This window comes from Benincasa hispida, chromosome 1 (genome assembly GCF_009727055.1).
Source record: "Benincasa hispida cultivar B227 chromosome 1, ASM972705v1, whole genome shotgun sequence".
NCBI lineage: Eukaryota > Viridiplantae > Streptophyta > Magnoliopsida > Cucurbitales > Cucurbitaceae > Benincasa > Benincasa hispida.
In genome coordinates, this window is record NC_052349.1 from 92,914,683 (window position 1) to 92,942,247 (window position 27,565).

At 31.3% G+C, this 27,565-nt stretch overlaps 2 protein-coding genes across 3 annotated transcripts; one reads left to right on the plus strand and one right to left on the minus strand.

The window, feature by feature from the left end:
- Nucleotides 1-1,110: 1,110 nt before the first annotated feature.
- On the plus strand, nucleotides 1,111-16,780 carry LOC120081120. 2 transcript variants are annotated; one of them, XM_039035801.1, is made up of 6 exons: nucleotides 1,121-1,261; nucleotides 1,521-1,626; nucleotides 6,946-7,443; nucleotides 13,850-13,966; nucleotides 14,095-14,561; nucleotides 16,022-16,780. In XM_039035801.1, the coding sequence occupies exons 3-6, from the start codon at nucleotides 6,952-6,954 to the stop codon at nucleotides 16,473-16,475; spliced, it is 1,530 nt and encodes a 509-aa protein (XP_038891729.1). In that variant the 5' UTR covers nucleotides 1,121-1,261; nucleotides 1,521-1,626; nucleotides 6,946-6,951; the 3' UTR covers nucleotides 16,476-16,780. The 2 variants fall into 2 exon arrangements, with proteins under 2 accessions (XP_038891726.1, XP_038891729.1); XM_039035798.1 differs by lacking the exon at nucleotides 1,521-1,626 and having other exon boundaries at nucleotides 1,111-1,261.
- A 2,001-nt stretch (nucleotides 16,781-18,781) lies between these two features.
- Nucleotides 18,782-22,210, minus strand: LOC120084682 (patellin-4). Its single transcript, XM_039040519.1, has 6 exons — nucleotides 21,716-22,210; nucleotides 20,593-20,845; nucleotides 20,445-20,481; nucleotides 20,103-20,208; nucleotides 19,818-19,928; nucleotides 18,782-19,155 (listed from the first exon to the last, which is right to left on the minus strand). Exons 1-6 carry the CDS (start codon nucleotides 21,938-21,940, stop codon nucleotides 19,039-19,041), a joined length of 849 nt encoding a protein of 282 aa, XP_038896447.1. The 5' UTR covers nucleotides 21,941-22,210; the 3' UTR covers nucleotides 18,782-19,038.
- Between the last annotated feature and the right edge of the window lie 5,355 nt (nucleotides 22,211-27,565).

Consider the following 27,565-nt stretch of genomic DNA (forward strand, 5'->3'; position numbering starts at 1 on the left):
ATCTATTTTCAAGTCAGAGTGATTAATCAAGCCTTTTGGACTTTAAACTAGCTTGTGAATGCACATTCTCCATTTTCAAGAGTAGTCAAACACACAAGTCATGGTGTGCTTGACCTTTCATCAGGTTAGCTTTAACATTTTTAGGGGTGTTCGACCCATGAATTTAGAACTAAGACATGTTTGGGCGCTTGAAATAAAATTGGACCCATTGAATCCGACGACCTTATTTTGTCATAGTCTTCATTTGATGTGACATATTGCCTCTTTTATTATCCCTTTTTCCAGACCTATTTAATAACACTATTTAATAATATAGAATGATGGGTTGAATCCATGGTATAGCATATTAAAAGGTTAATTAGTTCAACACAATATGTAGGGTAGAAATTTGAACCATAATATATTGGTCGAGAATATATATCTTAATTAATTGAGTTATGCTCAGTTGATAGAAAAATATCAAATAGAAATATAAAAAGATGAAAGACAATATTGTGGATAAAGTTAAGAAACATTAAAGAGTGACATTGACCCAATTGACCTTGACTCAAAACAGTTATCCAAAATTTAGTGGAAATAGAAAAGATTAAGGGATAATATTTAACACATATTTAAATAATAAAAGAGTAAATTGACACACAAGTTTTTGTTTTTGTTTAGGGTAAATGACTTAACTTTAGGCCTGAATTTTCAAGTTTGGGTGTTCAATTTTATATTTAATGGGTTTAGCTATACTATATATAGAGTATGAGAGTTTATATCAAGTAAGTTTATCTTATTCTCTAAAAAACTCGTTATGACCTCGTGCTGAAAATTAATTTAAGCATTAGACTATCTGTGACAAATATCACAGATGTGTTATTTTCATTATTTTGTAGGACAAGACTAAGTAAATTCTCTTGGCTAGATTTTGCTAGTATTTTTGAAACAAAACGCTAATACTTTCCATTTAAAAGCGTATCTTTGAAAATTAGGGGTATTTTTGACACGAAATAGAAAGTTTATGTGATTTTTCTTTTTCTTTTTTTTTTATTATTTTTTATTATTTTTTTAAATTTAGCTTTTGTAATAAACTACAAAGAGTATTTTCTATATTTTAGCAAAGAAAAAAACAAAAAAGAAAACGATTTCCCACAATATCTCAAGGGCCATATAAATACATCCTCTTTCCTTCAGTCGATGCCGCCGATTCATTTTTTCCCTTCCCGTCTCCCCCAGCCCTAATCGTCGCTAGCGGAGTTTTGAGAGGCTACGTTTCCAGGTATTTTCGAAGCTTTCTTCCGTTAATTTCGTGTTATTTTTCTGAGCTCATATCAATTTTAGCAGCCGTGTTGTTGTTATAATCATGGGCAGTTAGTCTCGTCTGCCTTTTCATTTGAACTTACTAATCTTGTCGAGTTTTGATCTTCAATTTTCGTTTTCTTTTTGTTAATTTTCTACTGAAGATGACTTTCTTGAATTGTTGTTCTTATTACTGATATGAAATAGCTGTTGAAATCTTTGGTATTTGCTTGCTGCAGCGATTGGTTGTTGAGGGTTGATTAAATTATGTCGAACAAATATGTTCCATCTTGATCGCTTTCATTTGCAGTGCTCTCACGCTCTATACAATTTACTTGTTCTGGGGTAGGATTTCACACGATTTAACTTTTGTTTTTATCATGTTGAGATTGCTTCTCACAGTCGCTACCCCCTTTCCCTCTTCCTCTCCTCTTCATTGAAAACATTTTATTCCACTCAGCAGAGCTGCAGTTGCAATGCCTTTCTTTGAATCCTATCCTGTACTTCTTGACATTGGTGCTCAGAAAGTTGACTGTCCAATAGTTATCGTATTAATTGTTCTGTTTAGATTTATTCAACCCTTTTATTTTGTTGTATGATTGCCAGTTCATCAGTAGGGCAGAGATAGAATATTATTCCCATAAATTTAGAATGCTTGGGAGATGTGAAGAAGTTTACCATATTTTTCTTCCCCCTTTGCTCGTTTAATTTCTTAGATTTCAATCTTGCTAATGATGGTTGAGTTGCTTTGAACGATGCCAAGCCATTGGCTTGCAAGGTTTATCTTGGATGCTTGCTTCACTTAGAATAGGAAATAATTGGCGGTGGATGGTAGTTACTTAAGTTGGATAGACCCATCAATTTTTCTGCGATGAAAGATCTTGTTCTCGAAGACTGCTGTGAAATGGGATCAATATGTAAGACTTGACTTAGAAAGGCCAATGTTATTAATTATGGAAGAAGTATACCTTATGGCACCTTTAAGGATAAAATTGTGATTTGTTAAGATCAGTAGAAGTTGAATTGTTCTTGCATTAGAAGAGTCAATTTTGTTGGGCTTAGGTTTGAGAATCCTAAGTGAACAGACGCATATATGATATATGCTTGAAGATTATTGGGAACTTTGAAATACATGTTTACATATATTGCTTATATACATACATATGCATGGTTCTATTTCCAAAATTGTTTTGGATGGGTTTTCATTATATCTATACCAAATAGTGGAGACTGGAAAGTGGGATCTCATGTCATACTTATTTTGGCTCAATGGAAAGTTAGGGAATTCCTGCACTTAGTATGGGAAGGAGACTTGTTGTAAGAAATACACGTTTATGTAGGTTAACAATGGAGTTATTAGGTTCTTCCATAAATTAGTGAATGTGGTAAAACGTAGGAAAATAAATATTAAATTCATAAGATGTATGACGAGTTTTGAAATTGTTCAGTTCCAAGTGTTGCACTTGCAATAATGCTTCCTAATGTCTTTTTAACATTCTTAGTCAATATTGGCCCTCAAAAGGTCACAAGGAGTTCTATTTCTTTTCAAGTACAATTTTGAATCATGATGAACATGGATGAATCTTTGAGCATATTTATGGAATTGATATAAAAAACTTGAATTTTACATGGTAATGCTGGTTTTCAAATTGGCTAGTGATAACTTAATTCTATACAATGTTTTTTAGAATAATCTATTTTTATTGACAATGTTGTTTAATTAACGTGACTTGATTTTTAGTTAAATGTTTAAATAGTTGAGTGCTTTATGGGGTTTTAGTGGCATAATATTAGTTAAATGTTTAAATAATCGAGTGCTTTATGGGGTTTTGTGGCATAATATTTATTAAATGTTTAAATAGTTGAGTGCTTTATGGGGTTTTGTGGCATAATATTTATTAAATAGTTTTAGAGGTGCTAGAGTAATTAGGAGAAGAAGAGAGAGATTTTGAATGGAACAAAAAGGAATATTATATTTTAATAAACTTTGTTGCATGGCCAAAAGGAGGGGCGCACTAAATATATTTAATTGCAAGGAGATCACTAGATGAGGCCTTATATTTAAATGGGAAGGAGGATGATGATTTTGACCTTTGATGATATGTTACTTTTATTTTTTGTTCATTCTTCATGACTTGATTATTATTGGATATTTTTGATAGTTGGATGTTTTTACTATTTAGTTTTAAACTTTGAGTCTTTGACAATTTATATTACTATATTTATACAAGTTTATTTTTTTATTTTTAATATCCGTGAGTGTTTATGTGCACCTGGACTAGTCTCACAGGACAACTCGCTTGATCCTACAATATTTGGGTGTTAAGGAAATTCGTAGGAAATTAATTCCTAGGTAGGTGGCCACTATGGATAGAACCCTTGATCTTTTAGCCATTTATTGAGACTATGTCTCCCTTTTTACCACCAGGCCAACCCATGATCGTTATAAGTTTATGCTTTCTATAAACATATTATTTATTTATTTTCGCCTCGCTTTAGTTAGGCGACACATTTTTGTTGCCTCTCGCTTTGAGACGATCAAGGGACTTGTCGCCTTAAGGTGCACTTTGCATTTTGAAAACACTATTTAAAACATCAAGGTTTCCAACAAACATCATCTTTGGAATTGTTTATCTTCTTCAAGTAGGGAGGGAAGAGATGTGAAAATAAGAATATTAGAGGGAAGCAAAGAGGAGAGGAATAAATAGAAGAAAAGACAAGGGAATGAAGAAGAAAAGATCGAGGAGAAAAAGTAAATGGTAATGGTCTACCCTCACCTAAACACACTTGGTAGAAGTAGAAATGGAATATTTGTCTTGTATGGGGTAAGATTAATGGGGTTATATCACATCATAGCTATTCTTATCCATGTTATCTCTTTCGTAAAAAATATGTAAGATATGAATGAATGTGGGATGGGGGTTGTTTGTAATTTAAACTGAGGAGCCTAATTCAAAATGTAAATCAAGTCTACTTGTGGAAAAAAGTTCAATTCCTTTGACGATGTAGTTGGGATGATGGGATTATATATGAAATAGAAAATAGAAAACACCATAAGGAAAAAATAAAGAAAAAGATGGTCCCAAACTTACTTTCCTCAAATCGGAGTTGGACTTGCTGTATTTGCAAGGGTATGTGCCACCAAGTTATAACTCTACTATTATGTTTGAAGATGATATCCATGAAATTTGTTGCAAGCCTTAGGCATCTCTTGCTTGATTTTCATCAAACTTTCCAACTTTCCTTTGATGTCGCATTGTAGAAAGATGGTCAGACTCGACTAAATTGGATGATTAATAGCATTCATTGTTGATAGAACTTTCAAGCCTTCAATAACAACTTCAATTTCCAAAAGATCTCCCCTTTGTTGGGCGTGGGAGCCTTTACACAGTACTCCAATTTCAATCCAATGTGCGTTTCAAATTATTAAATAGCTCAATCCAGATATGAGCTTATGTCAAATGACGATTACCTCTCCATGAGAGGTTAACCAAATTTCTTCACTAGATAAAACATAAATATGAGTTTTGTACATAAGCCGAGAATGTAGGGAATAAAATATTTCCACTTAATCCAATTTGGTTTCCTTCAGAGTTCAAGAATATCAATCTATGATTTTGAATTTTAGTACATGTTACAAGATTTGGGTTTCCAAGTCTTGAAACAAATGTTTCAATTCAACATACAAACAAGAAAAATCAAATGGATTAGGTCACAAAAATTGAGTACCCGATGGATTAGAGAAGAATGATCCTCAAAAGTACATAAAAATTGAGTGCTGGAAGGATGCTTAAATGTCGAGTACTTATAGAAAACAATTGAAAGAATTGACTAATCAATGGAGAGAGAGGAGAGTGATAAGGATGGAAGGAGAAGAGCGACAATGGAGTAAGAATAGATGACCAAGATGTCATGGCTCATTATGGAGGTGATGGTGGCTTTAATATTAAAAAAGTGTTGAGGCTGCTATTGATACACTCTAATGGCATAATCATTTTCATGGAAAAAATGAAGACAAAGAGAAGGGAAAAGTTCTTTGCCACATAACATTAAATAAGATTTAGTTGGTGCAAGTTAATTGTCAACTTATGGGACCTTTTAGAACCATTTTACAACAGCTAGGGAGTAAATTGTCAAATTTTGGAAGTTAGGGACTAAATAGAAACTTATCCTCAAATTTAAAAGACAAAAAAATGTATTTTACCCTTTTTTTAGGCATATAGTATTGGATTGGGTTTCTTCATATTTTGATTATAAGGCTCCAAAAATACAGCTTAAAGAATTGTGATCCATGTTTAAAGATAAATCATCTGTTGATGTTCCCCCGTTTGGAGATCTTGTTGCATGATGGAGGGCCTAAAACAATGCATGTGGTCCTTCTTTGGCATTCTTTTGGTGTGACACGAGGTGTTTGAAATATCTAAGGTAGAGAACATATCAAGTGTTGATGCGTTCTGCTTTTGGCTATCTTTTGGTGTGAATAAGGTGACGCTTCATATATATCTAAGTTGTTTAGGTCTTTTAAGTACATAAAGGTTTTGCACCGTGGTCTCCAAAATGCTTTGGAATTGCTTTTGATTAGTTCTCCATTTGCTAAGTTGACAAAGAGATGATGCAACATTTATAAAATTGATTTTATATTACTTTAAAGTTCGATTGCCAAGGGAAAAAACTTTGTTACCTTCTAAGGTGGCATGAACAAAGCTAATTAGAAATAGCACTTATAGTCTCTCCTCTTCCTGGTTCAGTCATCTCTCCTTCTTCCATGTCTAGTTGCTCTCTCATCCCTTTCTTTACCTAGTCGACCTTCCCTTTTTTGCTTGCTCTTCTAAACTAATTATGACTAGGCATAAAAATTAGTTATCTAGCACTGTGTTTGCTCATCGTGCTGTTTTGGGGTTGTTGCTTGGTCTTTTTTATTTGGTTCATCACTCTTCAAATTCAAATTGTTTCATTTTTAACAATTGAGTTTAGTTTTTCATGCTTGAGAGGTGATGGGATGTGGAGAGGGAGGAGTAAGGTGGGAAGAAAGGGAAGAGAGGAAGAAGGTTGTCCATCATGGGGTCAAAGAAAAAGTTCTTAGTGTTGCTATTTCCTCATTGTTTGTGCTCTAGTTTTTCTATGTTGCTATTCAATCATGCTCTAGCTTGATTGTTTGCTAAATGCCCATCCCTTGCTCATGTTGCTTTGTTCTCTAGTATTGCTTCAATATGTCTCAATAGGGGACGAGCAACTGGGTCTAGTTTGTTGTGCTTTAATGGTAGGGAAAAAGGAAGAGTAGAGAAGGATTAGTAAGCTAAAGGGAAGAGGAGGGAGCCGGGAAAGGGGAGGGTGCGATAACGAGGAAGGGGTTGCAAATGGAAATCTAAAAATAATTCTCTTATGAACAAACTTTATTTTGATATAAAATCATTTGCAAAATGCCTCGTCATCTTTCCATTAAAGTAGTTAGCAGAAAAAAGAATTATCATCACATTATTTTGAAGATCTCGGAGATTTAGTTATAAGTTTTTGAAACTCTTAAACAAGTTCGTCATAAAAAAAACTTTGAATCAAGTTCATTTGTGAAGCCTCATGGGTTAATAATGTATCCCTGCAATTCTTTTTCTACTCAAGATTTTTCTTGTAAATATGCAACCGTTTTGATTGTTTAAGTTGTGGCAGTCATCAATGACAAAGAGGAGAGGGAAAGCATCAAAGGGTAAAAAGGGTAAAGAACCACCCTTGAATCTTTCTATGTCAAAGAAAGGTGTTAATAAACTGGCGAAGAAGAAGAAGTCAAGGAAGACGAGTGAAACTTCCACTCTAAAAGTTGCCCATTCTACTTCAAGATCAAATCTTGTTAATGGTCCAACTTGTGCTTCAGTTTCAACTTCAAACCCTCTTGTCAATGATCAGAAGAAGCACGAGAAAACGGAGGGGGAGAAATATCCCTCTGGATTCATTTTTATGTGCAATGGAAAGACGAAGCCTGAATGTTATCAATATCGTGTTTTTGGCTTACCAAAAGGGAAAATCGAAGTCGTGAAGAATATAAGTCCTGACACGAAGCTATTTTTGTTTGACACGGACTCAAAGCTTCTTTATGGAATCTACGAAGCTACTAGCAAAGGTGCATTGGATTTGGAACCAACTGCTTTCAATGGGCAATTTCAAGCGCAGGTAAGAAATACTTACCCTTATTGTGTAGATTTAAAATAAGATGGGTAGTTTCTCATAAAACGAAGATTTGTGCAAGCATTTTTGCTCTTTTTCTTTTGTCAATATATGGAGGTGTGAAAGCTTGAGCATACAACTCAATGTGTGCATAGTTTGCTAATTTTTGTTCTCGTTATGGAGGTTTGAAAACTCAAGTGCACAACTCAATATGTTAAGTTATGGTAGAACCCTAATTGTTTTATGGCAAGGGGTCCTTAACTAGTTCAAACATCTCAATTAAGATGTTTGAATCAAGCACATCATCGAAATTGTATAGCTTTCATGTTAGGCAATGTTTTTTGCCTTATGAATTAAGCATATAGTGCAAGTTTTTCAAATGTTAGTGTTTTTATATACATTGGGGACTACATCGAGTGGTTGGGAGCTCTCTTAGAATTACGACCTTGATCAAATGGTCTGATAGGAATGATAGTAGAGGAATACTAAGGGTATCTTAGTAATTAGTTAAGAGTTTGTTAGGGAAGTTGGCTATAAATATAGTCAGTATGGAAGGGAGAAGTTAAGTAATATTTCGTGAGTGAATTAGGGCTTGAGAGTTATCTCAAGATTGGGAGGGTCCAAGTACCTCGAACACTTGGTTACCTTCTCCCAAAATAACTCTCCCAATCTTGAGATAACTCTCAATCTTGAGCTTAACCAAGTATTCGAGGTACTTGGACCCTCCCAATCTTGAGACAAGCCCTAATTCACTCACGAAATATTGCTTATCTTCTCCCTTCCCGACTCACTATATTTATAGCCAACTTCCCTAACAAACTCTTATCTAATTACTAATATCCTCCTAATATTCCTCTACTACCATTCCTATTATTGTCCTATAGTTTTACAGTGTTGTCCTCGAGTTCTAAGTCACACGCAAACCTGACTTGACCTAGAAAAGTATAGGCTTGAGCTTGGCTAGAGCTTGATTGTAGTAGGCCTAAACCACTATTTGGAGATGGGCTTGGGTCGATCTAACCTCCAATAGCCTAGCTCATAGTCTAGGCCTATGGATTTGGCACATTGGATGAAAATTTGAATCGGGCATGGGCTGATCAATTAAGATGAGCCCGATTCACAATAAACTCTTTTAATATATTTTTTAAAATATTGTTTGGGTTCTTTAAACTAAATTTTATTAAAACTTGTTTTTCTATTAAATTTTATTTCAAACTCTTTGGTCTTTCCCCCTTAATTTTACTCCATAAGGGTATCGATATTATAAGTCGTTTTAATATGATATTATTTAAGAAAATTTCTATTTTTTTTGTTATACACTATTTTTTAAAATATAAATTATGTGATATGAAATATAAACACATGAGTTAGCAAAAAAAAAATGTTTATCTATTAATATATGTAGAATGTAATACATAATGCATTATATCTATTTGGATTGACCTACTTGTAGGCTAAACAAGCTCGTCTAACAAGTATATCAAAATTTGACTAAAATGGATTGACTCGAGGGTCTGCCCAACTTCCAAAATGGTGATTCATACCTGTTTCGATGAATAGGAGGGTCGAGTGGGGTATAACTTGCATGTTGTTGAGTTAGGGCTTGGATCTTTTGGGCCATGAGCCTGATGAAGCTAAGTTTCGTGGAACATTGAAGTTAGGGCTTTGCGTCGTTTTTCCCCTTGTTTAATGATGAGGTAGCCCAAGTAGCCTAAAGAGTAATCCTCCAAAAATCAAGCATGTGAATCGTTTATTAAAATGATCTTTGTCTCATATAAGAGGGGAAAGGCTCATATTTATAGTGTTTATTATTGGGGTAAAAGAGGAATTAACTGTTAGGAATCAAGGTAGTATGGGATGCCTTTATCCCATAATGGTTAGAATGAGATAACCAATGTTGGGGTGGGTCGCATCCCAAAAGCCAGCTATTGGGGTGAGGAGCTAAGCCACCTAAGTACCAATATTAGTCATCCCATTCTAACCAATATGGGACAAAGACATCCCATACTATCTTAGTTCCTAACATTAACCTAGAGTATTATCCAATTAACCCTATTCTTCATTCATCATTGTACCCCACCAAAAAGAAAATTCGTCCTTAAGTATGCCTAACCAACATCCCTACAACTTGAACAATAATATTATAATAAAAAAGGTAAATCTGAGATAGAAAATCAAACATTGCCATAGAAAACCGAACATCTCCATCAACCATAAACCTGAAAAAGACGTTTCCATCAAACTCATTCAAAGTCGTAACCAAAGGACCAATCACCAGACAATCACCTTTTGAAGAGAACCCTTAAGCATCATGTCTTCATTATTCGCTTCAAGTTCTTCAACATTCTAGCGATTGATTTTCGATGCAATTAGCGTGTCGTTCTTGCTTGATTTTTCGACTTCCACCTTGACGTTAGAGGTTTGATGTTTGATACCTCGTTTTGATCTCCTTCGTTGCGTTTTTTTCTTCTTCGCTCGAGACTACTTTCGAATCAACATCTTCAAATTCTTCTTTTTCTTCTACTTCGTTTGCTTGATTTTTTCCCCAATCACCTTTGTCAATTGCATAGTCTCAACGAGATTTTTCCCAAATTTATCTTCAATCAAGATTTTTATTGAAAAGTTTCCAACTAAGATTCTTTTGTTTTTCCTTCATTATACAAAATCAATTCTTTCTTGAACTCTTGCAAATGAGTTGATATTGAGATATATTTTTGTTGTTTTCCCCAATGAATGTTGGAGTTCTTTTGCCGTTTTCTTTATTTTCTCCAATGCTATATAATCAAAGTAGTCATTTTGTTGGATTCTCAAGTTTGTTTCAATCTCATAGTAGGTATATGATTGATCCATTGATTTTCTTGAATGTGAATTAACCTTTTCTTGGTTAAGGAGTAATTTCGAGTCTTGAACTTTCATCTTCTTCTTTTATTTATTATTTATTTTTTTATTTTCTTTTTTATTTTTAATAGAAACATAATTTTTCATTTAATGAAAAGAGTTTAATGCTCAAAGTATAAGAAACATAAGAGCAAAGATAGACTTGAACATTTTTCTTGGGTTATAAAAATCTATCCTTGATGATTCTTTAATTTTCTTCTTTTTTATCTTGAATTTTAAACGGTTCCACTGAAATATATGTGGGTTATTTAGCAATGAGCTCAACACTCAATTTTCCCTCTTACGATTTGCGCGCCAAGAGCTTCCTTGTCTTCCACTAGCCACAGTCAACGTTGGCCCAATGGGTTGTTTTGAATCCAAATTGATGTAGCCTCAAGTAGCCTCCAAGAGTAATCCTCCAAGATTCAAACTTGTGAATCTTTTATTAAAATGATCATGTTGTCTCATACACGAGGGGAAAGATTCATAGTTATGGAGTTCATTATTAGTGGGGTAAAAGGGTAATTGGCCTAGAATATTAGCCAATTAACCCTATTTTTCCATCACCAAGTGAACTCTTTGAAATAAAACTTTGGCTCTTATCATTTTCTAGAGTTTGAATGAGAGAACAAAAAGCATGAAAGGTTGCTTCTTTTTAATGGAGTAAAACTAATCAAGAGGGTTGACTTTTACACAAGCAGGGATATTTGGACGTGAAGGGGAAAACTTAATAATTTAAAATCTTTATAGTCGCCTAAAGCTAGCATATGGCATCATACTTTTATCTCGAGAGCTTGTCACTTTACACAATGGAAAAATATGTAAAGTAGTATGAAGAGTGAGGTAGGGTTAAGTATCTAGTGCCCTAGAGTCATTTAATTACATTTAGAAAAAAAAATTATCTTTTTAGTCTTCGAGTTTTTAGCAATAGGTGTGTTTGATTCCTAAGGTTTAATATGTACTTTTTTAGTCCTTGAGCTTTTAAGAATAGGTTTAAAAGGTTTCTGAGTATTTTTTTTAATTATTTTAGATATTGACATGACATTTTATATTAAAATCATAATTACAAAAAATATCTTCATCTTCTCCCCCAAACCCTCGTTCCCTCTCCTTCTTTAATTATTATTTTTAGTTTAAATGTTCTGTCAACCTTTGAAATAATAAGTAATTACTCTTGGATCTTTTAAACCTATCCTTAAAAGAAATCTTAGGGGCTAAATGCACCTATAGTTGAAAACTCAGGGACTAAAGATAATTTTCCTACACAATTATTATGACTATGGTGCTCCATGTTGGGTTGACCTAATGAGCTTTTATATATTACTTTATATTTATATATTGTAATAAGTCAATATATATATACATGCATTACTTTATGTTATATACATGCATTAATAAGTCAATATATATACATACATGCATTACTTTATGTTATATATTGTAATAAGTGAGCTTTTATTTTTCATTTTTTTATATTTCGTAGTTTCTAGTTAATAAGAAATATAAAATGTAACTTTCTTTGACATAATTTTCTTTAACAAATAGAATACAATTCTTAAAGAAAAATTGCAATATCAACAATTTTATTGTGTAAAATAAAAAAATTCATGTTCCCATTTTAAACTGACTAGAAAATATTAATGTAATGAAGTTTGATCTAAACAAATCTAAAAATATGTTTTGTAAAATAATTTATCATCTAATGAGCCAATTCAATGGGTCAGTGCAATGTTGAATCGATGTTTGATCCATTGAGTCTAGTTTATGGGTCTAAGTATTAGAGACTATTTGGGCCCCCAACTTCAAGTAGGCGGAGTAGGCTATATTATATCCCACTCTATTTTTGGGGTTCCAATTATAATTGTTTGTGATTCCAACTAGTATAACCAATAATTAACTACAATATTACTATTTCAAATTCTTTTTTTTTTATTATAGTTTACTATTGGATTATAACCTATAGAATAATATTATCCACATACTATAATAACCCCAACGGGACTTCCCAAACACCCCATAGAGGTTGAGTTGCCCTAAGCTCAAGGCTAAACAACAGTCCTTTACTCTGGGCATGGGCTAACATTGGTCCTTTACTCTTTTAGCTTGGCCTTGTCTAATAATGATGCTGAGCATGGGGTTGGTAAAGTTTCCCTTTAGATTAACTGGGTTGCACATTATGCTAGTGCAAAGAGTGGCGTCATTGACATCTCGTTTATTAGTAAATGGACATGCTTTTTCATTAACAAAGATGTCATCTTTTATATATTTTTTTCAATTTTTTTGGTAGAAAATATATCAATAAAATATATTCAAGTCATATAATCTTAGTGTATATTTTATGTACAATTTAAATAATTAGTTTAAATAATATATAGGTTTTTACAAACAATTTAGTGAAAAATTGCAATAATAATAATAATTTAAAAAACAGGGCGGTAAAGAGAGGTAATAGGCTGGGGGAATTTATTTTGTCTATCCCAAAATACTAGGATAAATATTAACTTTATATTTTCAAAATTTTAAAAAGAAATTTCAAATCAGTGTCAGAGACATCATTTTTTCGTTTTTTGAAAGAGTTATTTTGGATCATTATTTTCATTATTCTTCTTTTTTAAAATACAAAGTGTGCCAAACATTTTTTTAATTGTTTTCCTTGAATTAAAACGGATCATAAGCCAAATTTGGCCTTATAGGTGTAAAATTTCTTTCCCATTTGCTTGTACAATTGAATATTTCATTATTTTCTTCGCTACTGCGAAGAATTATATTGAACGTCAGGTGTAGGTGTAATTGTGTAATTTGGGTCATTCTTTTCCTTGTTGAAGGCCAGGTGTAGGTTTAGATGTGAAATTTCATTTGCCTGTGCTATTGAATGAACATTTCATTATGAAAAACGACAGAGTAACTGATATTAAATGAGTTTTTTTGTTTCCTTTTTTCTTTTTTTTTTTTTTTTTTTGGATAAGATTAACTTCACCTTGAAAAAATGGATGTAGATAGCCCTATCCAAAGGAAATTACAAAATTCTTTCACCTTGAAAGTACATAGGAGAAGATAGGCTGTAATTGCAAGATGAAGGTGACAATATACATGAAATTAGCGAGGGATTCTAAATAATTCCATTTATTTATAGGAAACTTGGTTTTGTATGGATATCCTTTTATCTGATGTATCTTATTTTTTATTGATGGGGGATGAAAGAAAAAGTCTATCTTTGTCCTATCAAGGCCAAAAGGTCGATCCGGCTGTCTTCCTTCACTTGGGCTTAAAAAACTGAAGCAAGTGCCTGGCCGTCTGACTGTTGATCCCGGTGGGCATGACTTTCATTGTTTTGTTTGTAGCTATTGGTGGGCAGTGCCTTGAAGAAATTGTGAATTTAGTGCTTCGAGTGTTATTTTTGGTTTTTTATCACATGGCTATTTATGTACCTTCTGACTTGTAAATGGATGGGATGTATGCATCAAAATAGCAAATAGATTATCTATTGTCCTGTTTTCATTGACTTGTTTTTTTGATACCTTTGGTTTTTCTGTAGGTGAAGTTTAAGATATTCAAGGATTGCTTACCTCTTCCAGAGAGTGCTTTCAAACATGCTATTAAAGACAATTATGAGGGTCATCGGAAATTTAGACAGGAACTCAGTAACACACAGGTTATGTTGTCCTAAAATTCTATGTTGAATTGCTTTCGGATCTAGGTTTCATGTATTTGTCGAGCAAATTTTCTTTTTTAGGAAATAATGCTTATTATAATTTGCTGAGGCTTTGTCTTATATTGTAGGTGAAGAGTCTAATTTCCTTGTTCCGCCCAATTGCCAAGAAACCATCTGCTAAGAAATCACATGTCCGTCCAAATGTGGGTATCCGGCCGTCATTTAAGTCTGCACGAACCAAAGAAGTGGTTAAATCATATCCTCTTGAGAAACCGTCGTCTGGAGCGCACTACCTGCCGATCCTTGAGACAAGACCTCAACATGATGTCCACCATGGGCATGATGTCTACCATGGACATGATGTCCATCATGGGCAGTATGATCCATTTGAACCAGGATTGCATGTCTCTCATTCACAAGTGCAGCCTAGGCTTTTAAGAATAGAAGCCCCTCCCGGTCATGGCGAACCTTATCATCCCCGTCATGTTGAACCTTATCATCCCCGTCATGTTGAACCTTATCATCCTGAGCAGGCACATGAAGGAAAATATTTTCCTGAAGAATCTTTTAGACACCCTCCAGAATCCTATGCAAGGTTTTTTTTTTTTTTTTTTCCTTTTATCTTATCATCTTGAATATTTGCTCTGCTTTGGGTCATTCTATGGTTTTTTTGCTGCAAGTTGTCCAATTGATTCAGTGCTGGTTTTGAATGACTAGAGAGAAAAGTGTTTTCTAAAACAAACATTTTTATTTAAACTCTTTTAATAAAAATTGTTTAGAATACAAAGTGTTTCAAAAGCTATTTTGAGTGACTGTCAAACATTTCAATTTTTTTCATAACGACTTGTTTTCAAAATTAAGCATTTGAAAAGTTAAACCAAACACACAATTATTATTTATGTAAATTTGGTTCTCTAAAATTCTAGCTCTATTGTACACGTGTTTTAAGTTCTTTTTCCTTTTTAGTGTGTTAAGTAGGTGCGAGGGTAAGGGGCAATTATATTTTCTTAAATTTCTCCTCCACATAATTGTTTATCAAACTAAAACCCTGAGTGTTTCAAGTCGTATAGTGTACTGTCTGATGGTAATATTTATGGTTTCGTTAGATAATGATTTGGTTTTTGTTTCATTGGTACTAAATGTTCAGCCAGTTTCATGATAATTTTTTTGTGTGGAACATATTTGTAGTTTTAGCCAAATGTTAGAAATAAATAATACTTCTTTTCTCCTTTTTGCAAATTACTATTGTTATTTTAAAGTTATTCAAATTTGTTGTGGGATTTTCTTTGGAAGTTGATTACGTAGAAGAAATGGTTTGCCAATGAAATCAGGAAAACGTACCAAGTGGGTCTTTAAGATGTTTGATTGGTGAGGTAATATTTTAATTCTTTTCTTTTGCATTGAGAACACATTTTTTAGTTTTAGGATAGGATTTGAACTGTTGTATGACAGTTTGTGCAGTTTTTTTTTCCTGAAGATTTTCAGCAGAACTTTCTGAGGCGGTCCAAAGTTTTATTTAATTTTTCAGACTGCACAATGATTTTATTGGTTGCTATTTTTATGTTGTCGATAACTGTGACAACTCTGAATCGTGTGGGCCTGCAGCAAGGTGTTTTTAATTCTTTTGCATTGTGAACAATTATGTTTGTTAATTTCACGATCTGAACTATCAGATGACAGTTTGAACGGGAGATTATTTTTTTTAATGTTTGGTTGATTGAGTTAATCTAAAACTTAACATTTTTAACGGTGTTTCTTGTGAGGCAGTCTAAATTTTTATTTAATTAATCAGAGTGCACAATGATTATTTGGTACTTTTTACGTTGTTGATAACTGTGACTGTGATCACTCTTATTGCTGAATTCTGAATCATGTGGGGCTTGCCGAGGTATTTTTGCATCTTGCATTTGAAAGATGGAATTAGAGATAACCGTGGGCAAGTTGTTTGTGGTCGTCATATGCAAATGGCTTTTTTTGGAGCCTTTTCTTCTTACCTTAGATTGCAGCTATATAAAATGATAATCCATGACATGTTTTTCTTCTTAATTTCTACAGTATTCGCAATAATATCGAGACAAATAATGGAGACCGTCGGTTTGTGTATGGGCGCCAGTATCATACATCACAGTTCATGTTGGATCGAGATGTTACTCACACAGATTATATTCCTCCTGGTTACTATAGCCAACGGCTGTCTCCTACAGCCTTACGTACCGCTCCTTTGTCACAAGCGCGGAACAGGTCACCATCTCCACATCGTCAACAGAACAGGTTACCATCTCCACATCGTCCACAGAACAGGTTACCATCTCCACATCGTCCACAGAACAGGTTGACATCTCCACATCGTTCTTACCATTCGGCCGTGGCCTCTCAGGATCGAGGTGGGGTGTATGCTGCTAGTTTGCCACAAGTGACGGCTTCTAATAATCTTAGATATGGTGAGTCAAATTTGCCAAGCTCGTCTTATTATTACTCTTCAGCTACTACAAGGCTAAACTATCGGTAAGTAGCTAGCCAACCAGAGTTTGAATTTGGTTTTAACTGCTTTCACTCTCGACGGTCTGCTCCGATAAAACCAAAAATTTGTATGTTTGTTTTAATTCCATGTGATAAGAAGACTTATTAAGGTTCTTTTATGCTAGAATTTGGCCTGATTGGTGTATTCGAGATTTTTAACATGCTCGTGGTAATGCCATTTGGTTGTCTATCCACATAAAGACCTCAAGACTTGAATTCTGTGTATTATCATATTCTATGTTCGGTGGAAAAATTTAAAAATTCTATCATACTTCTAACATATAGGTACTTGAATTCTGTGTATTATCATATCATATTCTAGAAGTCATTTTCTATTGCCATCAATTTGTTGTATCATTAATTATTTCAATGTGTCATAGTCAGTTTAGTTAAACCATAAATTTGAGTATTCTGTGTTTGGTTTTTTTTTTCCTTAAATCAACAGCCATCAAACCGTATGCATCATTTGTACCATCAGCTATAAAGAACCAGATCAATAGGTTGTCTGTGCATCATAGTTTCCACACAATTCAACTACAATTATTAATGCTTAAATTACAAAGTTAGTTGAGGTTTGGGTGAAATTGATATAAATTAGTTGCTTTGTTATTATTTTGAGTTGTTATATATCGTTAAAAGAATATTGGTATTGGTATATTTTAAAGTGTTGGGAAGATGGTTCGTTTTAAATTATCGTGACAGTGAATGGAGGCGACCAACCAAAAATCAAAAGGATATTGGATCCGACGAGTAGATAGAGACTCGGGAAACGAATGGACAACAATAATTTTAGTCTCTGATTGGACCAAATGTACGAAGTTGCAGTATTTAACATGCAATATATAACACAGTGATGTATCATAAATTTCCACTACATATGTTGCAACTTAAACATTTTACATATTACACATGTCGCAACTTTAACGTTTCACATATGAAATTTGTAATAAACACAATAAAACTCAGAAAACATGACCGTTGACTTAGTATCAGAAAACATACCCTATTGAATTATACACAACAAAGAAGAGATTGAACTGAACTTGGCCGAAATAATCCTTGAAAAAAATGCAGGTAATAGAAAGCGTTCCTATTCAATTTTGTGAAATTAAAATATATGGAAAAAAATGCTTGATAGGTGTTCGAGTTTGGCCGGAATAGAGGTTCGAATATATGCTGTGAAAAGTCGAAAAACTTAAGCTAGAAAAGTGTCTACAGTTTTAATCAGTTTGTAAGATGGAGAAGACAAGTAAGCGAAGAACATCAAAAATGAAAAGAAAAAAAATGATATTCGGGAATCGGACACATTTACTAAAACAACCCATTGTAATAAAGGTACCAATTAATTTAATTATGAAAATAATTAATCCGATGTGAAAGTGTCCTACATTATCAGGAGAGACTTTCAAAAATCCATTGTAAATAGCCAAAGTGAGCTTGTTAGTGATATAGGTATGTACTCCGACCTAAGAGGTCGAAGATTCAATCCCCAACTCTAATTGGGGTACTAGAAGAAGATGCTAACTAAATGGAAAGAATTTTGAGTTAATTTCAATAAATGTTGGAACAATTGTGAAATTAGGTTTGATAAATGACACATTTGGCTAAATATTCCTGAATATCATATATGCACTCTCACATTAGCTGTTTCATCCATTTTCATCATTTATTCTATTGATATGTATATTTATATTTAACAATTTCTAAGTTCAAAGATGTTTTTGTGTGATTTAATCCGGGGAGAAATAGGTAACAGATTTAACCAAAAGAAAATGTAGAAGCTTTCAATCTGCTTATATACTGCAGGCTAACACAACAATAGTTTCAACACTATAAACCACTAGACAACACTTGGGTTTTCTTTTTTTAAGTGAATTAATCATGTTAAATAGTAAGAAAAGAAAGAAACTAAGCCAGAAAATTAAATGAACTCTTACAACAAGAAAAGTAGTGATATCATCTCGAGCCCATTTGGATTGACTTAAGAAAAAAATGTATTTCAAAAAACTCATTTTTATTTAAACACTTTTGATCAAAATAGTTTAAAATACAGTCTAAAAGCTATTTTGAGTGGTTGTCAAATATTCCAATTTTTTCTAAAATGACTTATTTTTTAAATTAAATGCTTGAAAATATATTCTAAACACACTCTTCTTTGTTAAAGATTTCAACGGACAATGGTTGGATTCGAAACTTATTAGTCTAATATATCAAAACTTCAAGAACTCTATTAAAAAGGTAATGAAACTTTAGGAACCAAACTGTATTTTAACCATCATTCGTACAAACACGAGGAAAAACGTAATAAGAATAAGTAATCTATTAATTCAGTAACATAGGTAAGAGTCTGATTTCTACAATAGAACTTCTCTAAGAGAGTTATTTCCCTATAAAAGCTTATACACTATTAACCTTGTTATAGTACTGCGTTATCAGCAACTAGAAAACAAGTAAAAGAAAGGTGGAGAGAAAAGAGAAGGGCTATGGGTATTAACCGTGAAGGATTTATAGGATAGAGAGTGATTCACCAGTTTGTCAATCTCTGAAGGTATTTAGAAATCTTGGATTGGAACTAGCGAAAGTTTGCCCCCATATACATCAGGGAGTTGGCTCTCATCAATGTCATTTAGCAGCGTGGATCTCAGCTTTTTGTCCTCCACAAAGCATATCTACAAACATACAATATAACAGTGTAAAGTGTAACTTTAAGTAATTGGTTAGAAGTACTTGTCACCTAAGTTGAATTTAGGATGGATGATCAAATTGACAAATTCTATGACTGATAGTGAATGATGGAGATAATTGTATGAAAGCCTAAAAAATAATGCCAGGATGGTTTTTGCCCCACTTTTTGAAACTTAAAAAATTTGCCTTCTTGTTTACATCATCAATCAAAGTCACAAAATTACTCCTAATTTTCCTTCCTTCGTGCCAGCCATTCATTAAGCCCATTCGTTGCTGGCCATCTGAATGTTGCAGTAGGGTTTCCGGAGAGAGGAGATCGAGATAGGGTGTTGCCGGCAAGAGAGAGAGAGAGGAAGAGAAGAAACCAAGAGTGACTAACAGATAGGAGACCAAGAGAGAGAGTGCGAGTGAGACAGCGAGACAGGGAAGAGATCAAGAGAGCGAGAGAGTGGAAAGAGAGGCAAATCTGTGTGCACAAAGTTTTGTTTTGATAATTTCACACGAATATGACGTAAGCAAAAGGTAAAAAAACCTCAATTTTGAAAAGTAGGAAATTTATCCCCAAATTTTGGGTCATCCATCCATGGGACCTTAAATGATGCACATAAGAACCTGCATCAAGGGAAATGTGTCATGGAAATTTTACCTTCTTCTTGGTTTTCTTGTCAATAAATGGGTAAACCATCTTCCATGCTGTCATGAATATGTAAGGAACATGGACAATGTATAACTTGCCCAGCCTCTCAGGGTAGCAATCCTGTGAACAAAACAATCAAACTACTATTAACACTATTTGATATGCAATTCTATAATCTTAGTGCTTGGAGAGCTAAAAATCAGTGAGGTGGTGCATCCTTTTGGCATCCAATTTTTTCAAAAAAGTCAAGTAAACACTTCTATAAAGGACTCCCTGAATGTTCAAATGTCAAACCTGCAAGATTGATAGAGATGCTCGATATCCACGAATATCACTATTAGAGTATCCCCATCCTTGAAGGTCGCCAATACACACAAACTTTTCCTGCCCACTTGGCATCCTGAAAGATTCAATTATATTATTTTCAACCTTTTTCCCCACAAAATGAAGTTAAAAAATAATAATAAAGGTTTCTTTCATTGACTCTGTAATCTATGTTGTTAGAAGATGTATTGGGGATAACCATGTTGAATATAGATGATTTAAAATTTTCTCAAAATTTCCCCTAAAAAGGGTACAATTTTCCATTTGAACCAACTAAAATGCAGGCAACTGAAATTGAGGAGCAGAAATTACCTGGAACTTATTTTCTCTAGAACAAAGATTACATAACCTGAAAAGAGTTAAAAGATGAACTGATCAGAACCTTCATATGTGATTTTTAAGTGAAATAAATAACATCAAATCTGTATTCACATCACATGAGCTCAAAGTCATAACATACGAATAAACTCTTCTATATTTCCTTGTTTGTGCCTGTTACCAAAGCCAACTACAATTGGACGTCCACTCTTATCAACACCTTGCATAAACAACTTGTTGTGAGCAAGATTGGTTGATATCTCAGACGGTGATATAAAACCATTAGGAATAGCAGATCTTCTCCAGCTCAAGTACTTCAAAAACATGGCAGAAGCCTTCTCTATATCTAAATCACGAGCTCTTAAGAACCTTCGTATCATGAAATCATCTACATCCTGCAAACATGATGCATAATGTCCAAGATCTTTAAAAAATGAAGTTATCAAGAGTTATTTGCATGCACATAATGTTCTTAAGTTCTAGCAAATAGTAAAAAGCAACTGTCGCAAATAATCATCCACTGTGCAGCTTGAAACCAGCTAGTCGTATGGAAACGTTCATCTCAAAATCGCAAATCATCCAATTATTCTAACAAGTTCTTCAATGCCAGAAACAAATGGCTTGTTAATTTAGATGGTATGCGTCTGGTAAAATTTACCCACTCGATTCTCATATAACGAATATCTCTACAAATAGTCGCCAAAGTTTCCATTTCACAGGTTTTCTTACATAAGCTAACTGCTCTTGAAGGTTTGGATATTTTCGAAATATGGATAGTCCGGAAAAAATGCAACTCTGCCTATTTTAAGAATTCTATGATTCGGTTTTCTGTGGGCCAATTGTAGTAAAACAATGGACAAATTAATTGAAGAACTAAAGGCGAATTCAACATCAGGATTTAAAAATTACTTTTAAAAGCACAATAACATGAGTTACAGATTTGGACGAATCCAAAGAGCGTAAGATACATAGTAACCTCCGAAACAAGTTAAAAAGTGGGAAAATGTTGATTCAATGGAAAGGTTGGACGGGACCTGATGAACAAAATGAAGATAGAATAAAAGGAAAACATAACAGATCGAATTCGAGTAATGAATGCAAGATGTGGTGAAATGTATCTCGAGAAAGCCAATCCTCGAGATCTTTCCAGTAAGAACAACCAAAAATTTCAAAAGAAACACAAAAGCGCGGATTTGAACATTATAACAGAACAAACACGCAACAAAAACAACCGAATCGCAAGAAATTGAAGAGGAGTAAGTAACCTTAGCAGAGGAGTCTTCCTTTTCAACAAAAGCTCTCATGATCGCGACCTTCTGTTTCTCAAGCTCATTCCAGTCCAAGCTATTATCGAGCACAGGCGTTAGAGAACCATTTGATTCTTCTTGAACACACTCCTCGAACTCATCTTCTTCTTCCTCCTTCGACCACTCTGACTTTTCCATTGGCTTTGCGTTATGCTCTAGAGCCGTCGAATGCTGAGTCGCCATAAAGAAAGACAGTGTGATTGAAGAGAAGAGGACTTTGTACAACTAGATCTCTCTGCTGCTTCTGGTTGTCTCCATTTACAGAGTTGAAGAAGAAGAAGAAGAAGAAGAAGACGACGAGATAATTAAATGCGTGTTGTTGCACGCGCCGTCACCCGCGATTAAACCGGATTTCTCCCTCTTACAAACCAAGGGGAATCGTCATGAAGCTTCCGTTTTTCTATTTTGTTTTTGTTTTTTTTTCCTTAGCCAATTTTAGTATCACTAAGGTTTTTAAATAAATCATCCTAATTAATATATTATATATAATAATTTTAAAAAATTAAATCATAAATTTGATACTATCATTTTAATCCTTATATTTTGAGAGATTTCTTCTATCTTAAAATTTAGTCTCTAAAAATTATTTTTTTCAAAATGGACTAAATAGTAATAATAATACATTTTTAGACTATATTTAAATATAAAAATGAGTAAATTTATTTACAAATATAACAAAATGTAACTTTATAGACACTGATAAATATTTATTAGTTTCTATTACTAATACTGCTAGATGTCTATCATAGATAGATAATGATATTTTGTTATATTTTAATTTTTTCAACAGTGTTGTCATTTGAACAATTACCTTAAGTTTTATGGGAAAACATATAATATATGAATGTATTTTCAAATTTTATAAAGAAAATTCTAATAAATAAAATTTATTTTTTGAGAAAATAAACCATAAATAAGTTGTAAAAACTAAATTTAAGATTTATTGAAATTGTTGGGACAAAAATTGGTCATTTGAAAGTATATAAAATAAGATTGAACAAACTTTAAAGTATAAGTAATAAAATGATATTTAACCTACATTTTATTATTATGAGTTTTTTCACTCGAAATTTTAGAAAGATATTTACATCATGTATGGTAATTTCTTATATGAAAATAATAATAATTATTTAACTGATAATTTAAAGAATTAAATTTGAGATTTATTGAAAAAAATATATAGAATTTAAACTTCACAAATATTTTATTATAATAAAGGAAAAAATCCAACCACTCAAAATAAAAGTAATAATTCAAATTGAGACTGAAAATGGAATGTGACTATGACTAGAATGGAAGTTACTTAAAATGGTCAAAAATTGAAATCCGATTTTTCTTTGAAAGCTATCTATCTATCGTGTTGAATAATAATTAATACGTCATCAATAAATTAAAAAGCAAGAAAAATTAGTTAATACTTGAATAAATTACATCAGGTCTATTGAATGACTTGCAATTATGTCAGTATCAATTTAATTTATTTACACCTTGTTTTCCTGAGGAAATCAATTTAATTTATTAAAAAATTATAGATATCCAGTAAAATTCAAATTTAAGATTCTACTAATGATATATCATTTATAGGATTATATTAGTGAAATATTCTATCTACATAAATTTTATTATATTTGTAATTATTTAAAAATATTGCTATACACTTAATTATTAGTTCTCAAAGTACTATTTATTGTAATTATCATTAATGTATATTATAATAAATATAGTGTATTTTTGCTTTCACAACATTTTTCATAGGTCGAATATTTATTTATTTTCTCAATTCTTAAATTTGTGTCCATATTCTTTAAAATTACACACATATATATAGAGCACCCAAATGCTGTAGAAATCTAAATCTCGATTTATTATTACATTAAATAATATTGGTTGACCTGGCCACGTTTGTTCACTACTTGTTAGTTGTTACCACTTTGTAAAAAGTAAATTTATTTGAAGAGATTATTAAAATGTCAGTCAACTTAAGTTTCTTTACTTTTTATTTTAAAAATGTATTTTGTATTTATTTCTAAAATTAAATTACTAATAATATGAAAATATAATTGGACCGAACGTGAATCCAATTTTTATATTACATGATATCCTTAAGATTAGGCAATATTTGAATAGAAAACTGTATTATTTGATAGAAACATAAAACTGAAAGAAACTTGGCTGCCATCTACGCAGTTGTCCAATCAATTATTACTATGTGATAATTTTTGTTGTTTTAAAAAAATTAAAATGCTTTATTTTTAAATTATTTACATGGATGAATTTAAGTTGTACCTAATTATTGTCCTATAAATTTATAAGATTGACCTTTAAAATCCCTCTTATTTATGAACCGTGGTTTACTGATTTTTTTCGATCATTTTGACGACACTTCTGTAGACATTGAGAATATTTTTTAAATTGTTATAAGCAGTACTTCTATTTATTGATTTATTTGTTTTATTATTTACTTTCTATGAGTATTTAAAAAATCAAGTTACATTTTGAAAAAAAAATAGTTTTTTAAAAATAGTTATTTGTTTTTCAATTTTAGTTAAACACAATTCACTGTGATTGTTAGGAAAGGGAAAACCATGGTTAAAAAAATTGCCAAAAAAAAAAAGAAAAAGAAAAAGAAAAGAAAGAAAGAAAGAAAAGAAGTAATTTTAAACCAAACATAAAAAATACAATGGTTACTAAGACCTAGGCCCTGTTTGATAACAATTCCGTTTTGTTTTTTATTTTTAAAAATTAAGTCTATTTCCTTCTCGTTTCTTATAATGATTTGCATTTTTTTAAGTACAATGGTTTAATTTTTAGTCAAATTTCAAAAAACTTTAAAATTTAAAAGTTATATTTTTTAGTTTTCAAAATTTGGTTTGGTTTTTTAAATCATTGGTAAAAGATAGATAACAAAAAAAAAAAATTTGGAGGTAAAAGTAGTATCTATAAACTTAATTTAAAAAATAAATAAAAGATCAAATGGCTACCACAAGACTCTATTTTTTTTAAAAAAAAATTAAGTTAATAAACATGATTTTAATTATAAGTTTCTTTATTTTGGTTTTTACAATGATTTTTTTTTTAAAAAAAAGCCAATTTTTGAAAATTTAAAAAAGTTTTTCTTTAGACAACTAAGAATTCCAATGTTTTTCATAGAATAATAAAAAGTATGGTTAAAAAAATGGACAAAAACAAAAACAAACAACAAAACTGTTATCGCATTTAATTCCATTAAATGTAGAAAAATAATTCACATCGACCTATTTAATAGAAAAGATGGAATTTGGAACATATAAAATTATAGCTTAAAAAGTAAAAAGAAAATATAAGAATGAAACTAATTATAAGTATATGGAAACGAACTAATTATAAGTATATGGGAACGAAATATAGAAACTGAAATTAGTTATCTCAATTTGAAGTTAAAATGAATAATTTTTTTTTTTGGTTTTTACCCCCAAAGAAATTGTTGTCAAACCATAAAATGATTCATTTGGTAAGGTTGAATTTTTCAATTTAATAAAAAGTTAGTTCAACTAACTAACCAGCCCTAGGGCATCGTAATCAATGACACGTAAGCCATGTACCTGAAATAGAAAAAAAAAATATTAACGTAAATATTTGGATAATTATTTTAAACAAAAAAATTGTTAAAAAATATTTTTAATGGTATAGCAAAATATTGGTCTACCGTGATAGACACATATGGACACAGATGAATGTCTATTAGTGTGACACTGATAAATGTTTATCTGTGTTTATTACTAATATATAATGACATTTTACTATATTTGTAAATAAGTTGACTCATTTTTCTATATTTCAAAACAATTCTCAATATTTTTCTAAAGAAGAAAACAATATTAAGGTCCTATTTTGGAAGAAGAATTGCATCATTCACTCGTGTTCAATCACAAATTGTCAAGTAATAATTTTTTTAAAATATAATTTTTTAATATATATTTTTTATTTGTGATTGAAAAAGATGTATGAAGATAAATATAGTCTGGGTTGCATCTATATATATATTTTTTATTAAAGTTGTTTGATTAAATATATATTGTTTATTAGTCTATAAAAATCACCTTTTAATTTATTTTAACGTGAAAAAGTTGATAGACATTTAGTTTTCCTAAAATCGACATCTTCTAATAAGTCACAAATTTATAATATTGTTTTTCATATCTATTCTCTCATAAAATTTTGATTCACTCAACTTTTTTTTATAACAATTACTTTTCTTATATTTTTATCAAATAATTTAGATAAAATAAAATGAGTTAGAATTTAAATTATATAAAACTGCAATAATTATATTATAATAAAATTTAAATAGAATATAAGTATGTAAGTAATTGAAATGATAAGTCATATAACTAAATCACTTCAATGAAATATAAATTTATCAAACATGGTAATTTAAAATTGAGAATTGTCAAACATTATTTTTTTATGTATAATTGTCACAACAATTATTTTAAAAACCACCATAATCCCAAACTTAAGCCTAAATATTATTTGAATATTGAGAATTAAAATAAAGATAACAAGATTTGAGTTTCTAAACTTGGATTTTTGTGCCTATTTAGTTTTTAAACCGTCAAAACGAACGTAATTATTTAATTAATATATAAATGTATTAGTGATGAAAAGGTTTGTGATTTGAATCTGTTTATCTCTATTTAAAAAAAACGTTTTAAACTTTTACAAATATTTAGTAAATTTTAAACTTTTAAATTTTTGTAAATTTGTAGGTTCTTAAAACTTTTGAAAGTTAGATAACTAAATTTGTAATTTTGAATTTGTTCACAAACTAACATTATAATTTAAACCCTATAAAAATTATAAAATACCAATTTGAGGACGACTGAAATTTGCTTTAACATTTTGATTTATCTTTCAATTTTCAGGTTGGTCAATATATAGAGAAAAAGATTCAAAATACTGACATTCAATATAATTCTCAACCAGGCCTATTAGAGTTCGAGTATATATATATTAGTTGCAATTCGAGTTAATTAATTTTATATCAATAGTTTTACAATTTTCTATGTAATTTTTAGGTTAAGAATCACTTTTAGTTCTTATACTTTCAATTTTGTAACAATTTAGTTCTTAGATTTTACTATATAACAATTGAGTCATAATATTTTAAATTTTGTAACAATGTGGTCCCTATTGTAGAAATTAATATTAAAATAAGATTTCTTGCATAAATAAATCGATAAATTAATTAGAGACTCAATATTTTTACAAAGTACATAGTTTACATCACAAAATAATAAAAAATTGACATCTAAGTTTGATATTTTTTTTACGTAAATCGTTTACAGTTTGAAAGTACAATGATTAAATTGTTACAAACTAAGGTTTAGAGACTAAATTGTTATACAATTGAAACTACAAGGACTAAATTATTATAAATTAAAGTTTAGAGATCAAATTATTACTTGGGACCAAAAGTATTTTTTAACCTAATTTTTATAATCGAATAAAATCTCAACAAACCAGTGTGTACCCTATTAAAAAAGAAACCCATAATAATGTTCTTTTTTTTTTAAAAAAAAAATTGTTATTACTATTATTTTTTCATATCACGTGTAAGTGTAACACTTCTCTTGTTGAACTTCTATGAAGAACAATTATTTTGTTACTCAATTATGCTCCATATGTTGACAGAAATTGATACTAAATTACTAATAGTTGGACATAAAATAAAATCACATTTTTTCCATGACTATAAGACCTCACTTTATTATATATAGAATAAAAAATTTAAGCATCGGTAACCATTTCAATTTTGGTTTTTGGTTT

What these genes read in the sequence shown, in the direction of transcription:
- LOC120081120 (XM_039035798.1), top strand. Translation starts at nt 6,952, where the DNA reads ATGACAAAGAGGAGAGGGAAAGCATCAAAGGGTAAAAAGGGTAAAGAA. An exon ending in ATGGGCAATTTCAAGCGCAG is followed by an intron (nt 7,444 to 13,849) that starts GTAAGAAATACT and finishes GTTTTTCTGTAG; the next exon opens with GTGAAGTTTAAGATATTCAA. An exon ending in AGGAACTCAGTAACACACAG is followed by an intron (nt 13,967 to 14,094) that starts GTTATGTTGTCC and finishes CTTATATTGTAG; the next exon opens with GTGAAGAGTCTAATTTCCTT.
- LOC120084682 (XM_039040519.1), bottom strand. Translation starts at nt 21,940, where the DNA reads ATGGCGACTCAGCATTCGACGGCTCTAGAGCATAACGCAAAGCCAATG. An exon ending in AGGAAGACTCCTCTGCTAAG is followed by an intron (nt 20,846 to 21,715) that starts GTTACTTACTCC and finishes TCATGTTTGCAG; the next exon opens with GATGTAGATGATTTCATGAT. An exon ending in CATCTCTATCAATCTTGCAG is followed by an intron (nt 19,929 to 20,102) that starts GTTTGACATTTG and finishes TTTTGTTCACAG; the next exon opens with GATTGCTACCCTGAGAGGCT.